At 38.4% G+C, this 11,366-nt stretch overlaps 1 protein-coding gene across 1 annotated transcript; it reads right to left on the bottom strand.

Moving 5' to 3' along the window:
- Positions 1-1,819: 1,819 nt before the first annotated feature.
- On the bottom strand, positions 1,820-10,828 carry LOC140162071 (cytochrome P450 2U1-like). The gene is made up of 4 exons (XM_072185360.1): positions 10,438-10,828; positions 7,797-8,570; positions 5,274-5,471; positions 1,820-2,016 (listed from the first exon to the last, which is right to left on the bottom strand). The coding sequence occupies exons 1-4, from the start codon at positions 10,826-10,828 to the stop codon at positions 1,820-1,822; spliced, it is 1,560 nt and encodes a 519-aa protein (XP_072041461.1).
- Positions 10,829-11,366: the final 538 nt, after the last annotated feature.

Here is an 11,366-nt window from a genome sequence, read left to right on the forward strand (position 1 = left end):
ATATTAAAATATCTTAGTTTGACACATGTCAAATGCCCCGGTAAGCTTACTTTGATTTATTTACTTCACGAACGAACCGGCGCACGCCAAACTTCAAGTGCAACAGGGGAGAGAAACAACGATACAAAATAAAACTTACATGCATCAGAATTCGAACAGAATTAAAAACCAAGGAAAAATATCACTCGGTCGGTCGTAGAATTCGTGAAATACCCCTTTTTTTAAAAATTTCGCGGAGACAATGCTCAGAATACCCCCTTTTTTCGCGATTTCGCGGTCCGCGATTTCAGTCAACAAAATACTCCTTTTCCGCGAAATTTAGAACACACATGGTTACCACTTTTTATGTTGACCTGGGGTACCGGGGGAGGCACCAGGTCTGATTGGGGGGGGCGTTTTTCGGCAATTTTCCTATGGGATTTTTAAAATTGTGCAATCGATGGGGGAAGGGGCACGTGCCTCCCACGCCCCTATGGCGATACGCTGTTAAATCCCATTGAATTACGTGTTAAGGCTCAAATTAAAAATTTACATGTTATTTTGCCGCTTCGCATTAGGTGATGTGCTATAGTAAAACCATTTTGCGTTTTTTAGCTACATCCTGACACATTCATACAAATTGTTGCTGAGCCTTAAACAATCTGGCATTTGCGGAAAGCTTTTTCCGGCAAATTTGAAATCAACATGAAAAATACACTAAAGTGAGGACAAACAAGCCTAGTAGTTTTAACATAGCTAAAAATCTAAAAACTTAGGCTTAAACTTTTTATGTTCAAGCATTATGACTAGCACGCAGAGCATGCTCTGAAGCTGCGAAATCTGAGTGAATCTGCATAGGCCTACAATGATTTTCTATTCCACATTTCTCAATCAGGGGCGTAGCCAGCTTTCTTGGTGTGTGTGTGTGTGTGGGGGGGGGGGTGAAAATATCGAGTGAAAATACAAAAAAAATCCTGGTTACATTATTTTGACTCGTGGAGACTACATGTGAAGTCTTCGAGTTACCAAAAAAGACTTATTCAAATTAATGGGACACTGTACAAATTTGTGTATTTTACAGCCCAATGTGAAAACGGCTTTATTGGGGAATGTGCGCACGTTGCCAGCAAAAATAATTTGTATTTTACACTATTTTGGCCCGTGATCGTGGTGAACTTTGGTGGAAAACGGGCTCCTTGCCCCCTTTTTTCCCTTTGCCTTTACGATTTTCTCTTTCATTTTTTTTTGTCAGAGGGGCAGATTTCTGTTCCCGACTGGCTACGATCAGGGTGAAAAGGGCTTTATTGGGACAATGTGCGTGCGTAGGCGCGTAACAAAGTGTACACTGCAAAAACAAGTGTTTATATTTAAACACCATATTGTGTTTATCAGAGCAACACTTAATAAACACATAATTCATGTTAATGGTCTAACACTAATGTTAATTTTTCTAACACTAATGTTCATAAATTAACACTTGGTGTTATATTACAAACATTAGTGTTTGTAATATAACACCAAGTGTTAATTTATGAAGATTAGTGTTAGACCATTAACATGAATTATGTGTTTATTAAGTGTTGCTCTGATAAACACAATATGGTGTTTAAATATAAACACTTGTTTTTGCAGTGTATTTTACACAATTTTAGCCCACGAACGGGGTGAACTTTGAAAACAGGCTCCTCAGTTGACCCTTTTTTGCTTTGCTTTTTTGTCAGGGGGGCACTTTGTCTGTCATGTTTTGTTCCCCGCTGGCTACGCTACAGCTTTTTAAAGGGTTAGGACAGTAGGGTTAGCGTTTTCCGTGTCAGACAAGTGGCCAAGTAAATGGAGCCTCCTATTCACAAGTGGGCCTACCCTTGGGGATGGCACATATTTTGAAAGGTGTAGGGGTCAATACAGCGCCACTTCTTCCTCGGAAATCATAACTTTTTACATCATCTGGTTTTGGGAATGAGAATCGGCCCAGTAGATGAGTCGTGAATATAAACAGCTCCATCTTGGCCAATTTTTCTCCCAAGCAAACACGGCGACCTGCAGAGAAGACATGCAAGCAGAATAAATGATTAATCTGAAGCACTCGGAGATGAAGATGCTAGTATTGCTTCTGATATATCAGCCGGAGATCGCTACTTCATTAATACCAATATCAGCAGTAGATAACTACTTCATCAATTCAAATATCAACAGTAGACAACCATGATACTTTATCAATACCAATATCAGCAGTAGATAGCGACTTCATCAAAACCAATATCAACAGTAGACAGCTGTGATACTTTATCAATACCAAAATCAGCAGTAGATAGTTAATTCATCAAAACCAATATCAGCAGAAGATAGCTATATACTGCATCAATAGCAATATAAGCAGTAGATAGTTACTTTATCAATATCAATATCAGCAGTAGATAGCTACTTCATCAATACCATTATCAGCAGTAGATAGCTACTTCATGGACATTGATATCAGCAGTAGATATCTGCTACATCTGTACCAATATCAGCAGTAGAAAGCTACTTCAGAAGTAGATGGCTTCGTCACCAATGCCAGTACCAGCAGTAGATAACTACTTCATCAATACCAATATCGGCAGTAGATACTTTATCAATACTGATATGTCAGCAGTAGATATCAATACCAATATCAGCAGTAGATAGCTACTTCAGCAACACCAATATCAGCAGTAGATGTCTACTTCATCAATACCATTATCAGCAGTAGATAGCTACTTCATCAATACAATATCAGCAATAGATAGCTAATTCATCAATTCATCAATACCAATATCAGCAGTAGATAGCTACTCTATCAACACTGATATCAGCAGTAGATATCTACTTCATCCGTACTAATATCAGCATTAGAAAGCTACTTCATCAATGCCAATATCGGCAGTAGATGGCTACTTTATCAACACTGATATCAGCAATAGATATCTGCTTCCTCAATACTAATATCAGCTACTCCATCAATACCAATATCAGCAGTAGATAGCTACTCCATCAACACTGATATCAGCAGTAGATATCTAATTCATCCGTGCCAATGTCAGCAGTAGAACGTTACTTCATCAATATCAGCAGTAAATAGCTACTTCATGCCAATGTCAGAAGTAGATAGCTATTTCATCATTACCAATATCAGCAGTAGATAGCTACTTCAACAAAACCAATATCGGCAGTAGATATCTACTTTATCAATACCAATACCAATTTTCATTCAAATGCAAAATAAATGTATAAATCATGTGAAAATTGGTGGTAATTCAGTGGTATTTCAAATGATGAAATCTAAATACAAAAACATAGGCTACAGCAGACGGTTATTAATCAACCAAAACGGATTGAATTTCCATAATTAATAAACTTAAAAACTCAGATTTAAATCCCCGATTATAAAACATTCGATTGAAATCGCCATTTAAATCAACCAATCCTGGTCACTTCTGATTTAAAGGAAGTCTCCGGCAACCACGATATTATGCCTTATATGTTAGAACAATAATTATCAAGCACGAATCACATGATTTTATTTAAAACAAACTCACATTGACCATAAAAAACTTATAAAAACAGTCCTCTCTCAACACGCGATATTTAAATTCCCGCGCCGAAATTGTCTAGGGCAATGACCTCCTTCGACGTCATTGCATCAGACAATTTCGGCGCCCGTGAATTTTGAATATCGCGTGTTGAGACACATGATGCAGTCATGTCTACAGTAGAATTCATCTCGACCTTTGCAGGACTTAACCCCATTAAAAGCTATTAAACCAAGTTAACACTCATTGAAACAGCTCAACTGATTAAATCGGATCTTCTCTGGCTGTGCACATGTGACTGGTTTCATGTGCGATATCGCAATAAAGTTTGTATTATAGCTTCAGTTGGGTAACCGATTATAAAGGAAACGAAAGGAAACAATGGTATGTGTACTTTTGTTCACGAAATGAGACAATGGCGTGCTTTTTGTAAACCAGCATTCTTGAAAATGAGCAACATAATGATTGTTGACTTAAGGGATCTCAAATGAGCGTTTATTGCGTTTCGATAGTATTTTTTGTGGCACATGAGAGCACCTCAGACCTATCGAATTGTATTCTGAATACGAAGCATGTCTTTCTGATATCAAATAATTTTCATTTTTTGAAAATCACAATATAATACAAATTTTATGAAAAATAAAAAAAATTTGATATTTTTCGAATTTTTGATATATAACAGTCCTCGAAGTAAATTATATAAATCTAATGATATATTCTTAAAGTGTATGTAGCAGGGAGGAAAAGCCGACGGTCAATTGAAAATTTTGACCTTTCATATTGAAGATATGGATTTTTTTCCCAAAAAGACCTAATTTTTTTTGGTGTTTTTGAAAAAAATCCATATCTTCGATACGAAAGGTCAAAATTTTCAATTGATCGTCGGCTTTTCAACCCACCTACATACACTTTAAGTATAAATCATCAGATTTATAAAGTTTACTTCAAGTACTGTTAAATATCAAAAATATCAATTTTTAATGATTTGCCATAAAATGTGTATTAAATTGCGAATTTCAAAATTCAAAATTATTTGATATCAGAATGACATTCTTCGTATTCAGAATGCAATTCGATATGTCTGATGTGCTCTAATGTCCCAAAATAAATACTGTCCAAACGTTCATACCCCAGCCCTTAACACGGTTTGGAAATAATTTCTTCAAATTTTTGGTGTTATCTGTCGTTTACATATCCTTCCTAAAACACAAAAGTACGACCCTCTCCAAACACCTAAATTAGCTAAAAATTTAGGACATGTTACAAAACTATATTGTCTAGAATTTTAGAAGAGTACTTTTAATATTGGCCGGTTATTTTTCACACAGCGACGTTAACTAGGCAATGTACTATTACCTATAACATTAACTAAAACACCAAAGTACGAATATTTCCAAACATCTAAATTAGCTAAAAATTCAGGACATGTTAAAAAACTATATTTTCTAGAACTTAAGAGTACTTTTAATATTGGCCGGTTATTTTTCACACAGCGACGTTAACTAGTCATATCCCCATACTTATAACGTAGGGCTATTTGTAGAGGTCACGCGTCAATGGGAAAGAGCACTGTGTATTGTGTATAGGAAAACGGACAGTAACTGCAGTATGACGGGTGTTTTTATGGTCAATATGAGTTTGTTTAAAACAAAAACCATGTGATTTGTGCTTGATAATAATTTTCCTAACAGATAAGGCATAATGATTGCCGGAGACTTCCTAGAACAGCTATGATTGTATGCCTACCTATTGAAAAGGGTATCCATTCCATCGGCACGTTGACAGCGCCCTCATCGTCAAGAAATCTTTCTGGTCGAAATTCATACGGGTCTTTCCAGACATCCGGGTCATGCAATATTCCCCACAGGTTGGATATGACGATAGAGCCTTTTGGAACACGGAAACCTTGAATGATTGCATCTTGGCAAGCGAAGTGTGGAACACCTAAATGAAAAGAAGGTATCATATAAATTAGGTGTGTTAGAAAATCTCAAAAAACTGGGGTGCATGATTGAGATGAGAACCATTGAACAAATTGCAGGCCTATGCATAAAAAGGGCCTAATATATATGAAGCCTTGCAGTAGATATGGTAGATGAAATTCCATGAGAACACACCAAAACATAATAAGGCTTCGTATGGAGCCTTATGGGATATCAGGTACCGTCTGCTAGTAGCAACATAGTCATAACATAATAAGTAAGGTATGGCAATAGCATGTATGTAGAGCCTTGTGGGACACCAGTACCGTCTTCTAGCAAACATAGTCATAACATAATAAGGCCTCGTATGGAGCCTTATGGGACACCAGGTACCATAGTCTTCTAGCAAACATGAGTCATAACATAATAAAACATACTCGTATGGAGCCTTGTGGGACACCAGGTACCGCTTCTAGCAAACATGGTCATAACATAATAAGGCCTCGTATGGAGCCTTGTGGGACACCAGGTACCGTCTGCTAGCAAACATAGTCATAACATAATAAGGCCTCGTATGGAGCCTTGTGGGACACCAGGTACCGTCTTCTAGCAAACATAGTCATAACATAATAAGGCCTCGTATGGAGCCTTGTGGGACACCAGGTACCGTCTGCTACCCGGTGTCTCATAAGGCTCCGTACGAGGCCTTATTATGTTATGATTATGTTTGCTAGCAGACTGTACCCGGTGTCCCATAAGGCTCCGTACGAGGCCTTATCATGTTATGATTATGTTTGCTAACAGACGGTACCTGGTGTCCCATAAGGCTCCATACCCAGCCTTATTATGTTATGACTATGTTTGCTAGCAGACGGTACCTGGTGTCCCACAAGGCTCCATACGAGGCCTTTTTATGTTATGATTATGTTTTTTAGCTGACGGTACCTGGTGTCCCACAAGGCTCCATACGAGGCCTTGTTATGTTATGATTATGTTCTAGCAGACGGTACCCGGTGTCCTATAAGGCTCCATACGAGACCTTATTATGTTATGACTATGTTTGCTAGCAGACGGTACCTGGTGTCCCACAAGGCTCCATACGAGGCCTTATTATGTTATGAACATGTTTGCTAGCAGACGGTACCCGGTGTCCCACAAGGCTCCGTACGAGGCCTTATCATGTTATGATTATGTTTGCTAGCAGACGGTACCTTGTGTCCCACAAGGCTCCATACGAGGCCTTATTATGTTATGATTATGTTTGCTAGCAGACGGTACCTGGTATCCCACAAGGCTCCATACGAGGCCTTGTTATGTTATGACCATGTTTGCTAGCAGACGGTACCCGGTATCCCACAAGGCTCCGTTCGAGGCCTTATTATGTTATGATTATGTTTGCTAGCAGACGGTACCCGGTGTCCCACAAGGCTCCATACAAAGCCGTATTATGTTATGATTATGTTTGCCAGCAGACGATACCCGGTGTCCTATAAGGCTCCGTACGAGGCCTTATTATGCTATGACCATGTTTGCTAGCAGACGGTACCCGGTGTCCCACAAGGCTCCATACGAAGCCTTATTATGTTATGATTATGTTTGCTACTAGCAGACGGTACCCGGTGTCCTATAAAGCTCCATACGAAGTCTTATTATGTTATGATTATGTTTGCTAGCAGACGGTACCCGGTGTCCTATAAGGCTCCGTACGAGCCCTTATTATGTTATGACTATGTTTGCTAGTAGACGGTACCCGGTGTCCTATAAGGCTCCATACGAAGCCTTATTATGTTATGATTATGTTTGCTAACAGACGGTACCCTGTGTCCTATAAGGCTCCACACGAAGTCTTATTATGTTATGACTATGTTTGCTAACAGACGGTACCTGGAGTCCCACAAGGCTCCATACGAGGTCTTATTATGTTATGACTATTATTAACTATTCTTTTTTTAAGTGTTTATAGGAGACGAAAAATTTGAGACTATTTTCATAAAAATCAGATTATTTTTCAGGTTTGACCCCTGTGGAGGTCAAATAGTGACCTTTGATCTTTCTGCTTATAACTCTAGAAGGGAATATCTAGAACAGATAGGTAAACTTATACTTTTTCTGGATCGCCATGACAAGAGGAATAATTTGTAAAACTTTTCAACAGCATTTGAGCAGTTTGAATTTTGATCTCTGTATGAACTTTGACCGACCATATCTCAAAATGCTCAATGCTGACAAAGGTCCAGTAAACTTATTTTTGAAGTTGGTGGTATTGAGAAGCACTATCCATCAAAAACAAAACTATGGACACCAAAACAACGTCATACCCACTGGCAGCCGGACAAATAGGGCTTACCGAGGATAGTAATGCTGTGAAGCCGTGAAACCTCCAAGATAACTGCGTGCGTGTAAGGCATTTTCTCCTGGTCAGCATATGACGGTAGCCTATCAGCGCCACACACATCCTCTATTTCATCCTGGATTCGTTTTTGTACCTCTGGTTTAGTGACCATGTTAAGTAATGTCCAGCGGAGTGTCGACGCTGATGTCTCCGTTCCAGCTAAAAATAAACTTTCAATAAGCGCCGCAAGATGGCGCTCGTCAACAAAATCCGACGGTGAATCTTCGCCTTGATTCTTGTCGATTTCTCTGAGATACAAATCTATGAGATCATTACATTCAATAGACCCTTCTGCCTGAGCCCTGTCAAGTTTATGACTATCAATAATCGAGGTGAAATAATTCAACAATTCCAAAAGAATTTCGTTATTTTTCTGCGTTGATTGGTAGAATAGAAATCGTAGTATCGGAATGGCACTAATTAGACCACCTTGTCCAATCAGCCGTAAACGTGTATCTAAGATTGCCAGCAGGTGTTTAAATTCTTCATCGTCGTACTCAAAACGCCGACCAAAAATTACGGAACATATCACATTAGAAGTAGCACACATGAGATATTCCTGAGGGTCAAAAGGTCGTAGGTCAAAGTTGGCGAACTTTTTAGCTAGCTGGCGAACTTCTATCGCTATTTTGTCTCCAAAACTTTCACTACGGACGCCGAAGCTCCGAAAAACGGAAAGAGCGAAGCGTCGCTGATGATGCCATACGTCTCCAGATGCACCGAAAATACCTGTTAAAACAAGGAACAGTTTAAACTGATCAGTATTGAGCAGAATTATCGACGTAAAGCATAAAAGACTGATGTTTGGGTTGTAGGAGTGGTGCATTTACTATAAGTAGTCCTACTTACGAATGAATTATAGGGGTCTACCCACCAGTCCCAAGGTTGATTTGCTCGCCCTATTCCTTTTTATTTATTTTTATTGTAATATTTTGTTAAACCAACCTCCAATAATAGTTAGAGTAGTTAGTTGTTGTGAATTGGCTGAATTGGTCGATGATATCGTGAATATAATTAAAGACCGAATTAAAAAGACTAATTTGCGTCTGACGTCATGACAAAGGCGCGCCGTGATTGGTTGCTGACCTGCGCAGTATGGCATTTTTGGTCTGATTGACAGGACGTCATACGCAAACTAGTCTTTTTAATTCGGTCTTCAATTATAGTAATGACCTCTGGCGAAAATTTGGTTATTTTGAAGCGGGTTTGACGAAAGATGGAAAATTCAAATATCGCAGTTATACATAATTCATGGTTCTTGTGTTACGATGTAAAGAGTGCGCTCATAGAAATGACTTGTTCCCCTTGTTGGCGCAATTCAAAAGGAGTAAGTTTGGACAACTCACAAATAGTGGAAATGTTGCCAAAACAAAATTCATTTTAGTTATCCGAACTTAAAAAATGCTGAAAAAGCTCAAAAAGTTCCGTCAACTAATCAACTTTGTTGGCATTACTTGAAAAGTTGATGTAAGTCGTTGCGTCAACTTTTTAAGTAATGCCAACTTCTGAATTCAAGTTCAGGGAACTTAGAAAAATAAACAAGGTTCAAAGAACCAATTAGTTGAGTTATTGTAACTCAACATGTAAGTTGATGTAACTCGTTCATATTAAGTTACTGGTACTTATTGTTTTGAGTTATTCCAATTTGGTACTTTGTTACTTAATTCACATAATTGGATCATTTTCTGCACAATTAGCAGTATTCAAATATTATTTTTGTAATAAGTGCAAAATTTGGTATACTATAGCACACCTCTAGAAAATTATGCTAACTTAGTTTCATTTTCTGAGTTGTAACAACTCAATAAAGTAAGTGCAAATGAGTGTGACCAACATAATGATATCGAATCAGCGTTTAACTTACTCAAAATTGTACGCGTTGGCATTACTCGAAAAGTTGACGCAACGACTTACATCAACTTACTGAGTAATGCCAACGAACAATTTCTATGAGTGTGTCGAAACGAAACATCTTCATAAAACTAAACATATCTTAAGAACCACAATACAATTTTTGAAGAGTGCATCTTTTGTATTCTGTAGCCATTCAAATCTCAAAGGTGTAACTTTTCCCATAAGCTAGACAGTGTTTTTTTTTAATTTAGAGAGATTAACGACCATGGCTTTTGAAATGCGTCTTTAAGCCATGTGTGATTTGCTCCACAGCGCACAAAATTTTCTCGAATTTCTACTTTTTGCATGAATGTAATGAACAATGGTGTACTACAATACCATGTGAAAGACTTATAAAAAACTTGGAGATCTCCGGTTTTATTCCGAGTTCACCGATCGAGTGGTGACTGACACGTTTCGTTCATGCGAGCTTTAATATGCGTACCATTGCATCGGTGGCGAATAAGCGGCGCACCATTTGATTTTCAGGGGGAAAGGGGATGGGAGTTTTCAGATAAAAAAAAAACTTTGCCCACTAGTCAGACAAAAAAAATTGCCTCATTGATGAGCGAAAAAAAAAGGATTTTGCCCCACCCAACACTGGATGAAGGTTTAGTCGCCGAACATTCTTTATTGAAATCGCACATTATATTATTGCTTTATCATGTTTATTGCATTTTCGATTTGTTGACGATGATCTTACCAGGAGCACCTGTTAATCTCTCTGCAGCAGACGGTGTTCGATCCGACAAAAACGGATTCTTAAATGCTTCTGACACAGATTTCAAATCATTAAGATAAACCAACCTCACATTGCTTCCGAAGCTCAAGCAGAATATCTTCCCGTAGGTTTTAGATAATCTCGTTACCATTTCATGTGAGCGTTCACCATAAAGAAAGCTTAGGAGTACGGTAATGAGATTACCGATGAGTGGATAAGTCGGTGGACTTGGTGGCAATCCATTGCGTTTGGTGCTACGTTGTTTTATAATCACACATACGACAAGGAATGTGACGAGACCAATGAGCAATGTGGTACTATTATTTTGGATGATAGATAGAAGCCCGAATAAAAGAGTCGCCATGTACGCCATGATTACTATAATTATGACGACTGCTGTACATTTTCGCATGAATTCAAGCTCACCGACAGTGAACATGGTGAAAGCCCGGGGGACACTCACATATACCATTATTATGTCATGCTCAAACAGCCCCTCAAATTCCCAACCATAAACGCCGACCTTCATTGATGAAATGAACCCTTATCACTGACTTAAGAGCAAAATAGGAACCCTTTTCACTGACCAACTCAAAATATAGACCCTTATTTCACTGATACGAAAACAAATACAGGAGGGCCCGTTTCATTGATAAAACAGGACCCTTTTCACTGACTTATTATAAAACAAGGCCACTTTTCATGGACATACCATAAATAGGACTCTTTTTCTCCGATTTTATTATTTTCAGCAATATTTCCAATAAAGTTGCTGTGTATGTAAAATATCAGTTGGAAAACTGTTTCCAACAAACATGCAATTCACTACCCTTATTGCTGGACTTGTAAGTGGCTAAAAAGGCTACAATTTTTTTGCAAAAAGCTTGAAATTGATAACGCGCGACGAGGGC

Source organism: Amphiura filiformis, chromosome 10, assembly GCF_039555335.1.
Source record: "Amphiura filiformis chromosome 10, Afil_fr2py, whole genome shotgun sequence".
Lineage (NCBI taxonomy): Eukaryota > Metazoa > Echinodermata > Ophiuroidea > Amphilepidida > Amphiuridae > Amphiura > Amphiura filiformis.

Bases quoted from the DNA above. Each gene is read 5' to 3' on its own strand.
- LOC140162071 (XM_072185360.1), bottom strand. From the start codon at position 10,828: ATGGCGTACATGGCGACTCTTTTATTCGGGCTTCTATCTATCATCCAA. The intron at 8,571-10,437 runs GTAAGATCATCG...TTGTTTTAACAG, and splicing joins GAGATTAACAGGTGCTCCTG to GTATTTTCGGTGCATCTGGA. The intron at 2,017-5,273 runs GTAGGCATACAA...TCTTCTCTGCAG, and splicing joins ATGGATACCCTTTTCAATAG to GTCGCCGTGTTTGCTTGGGA.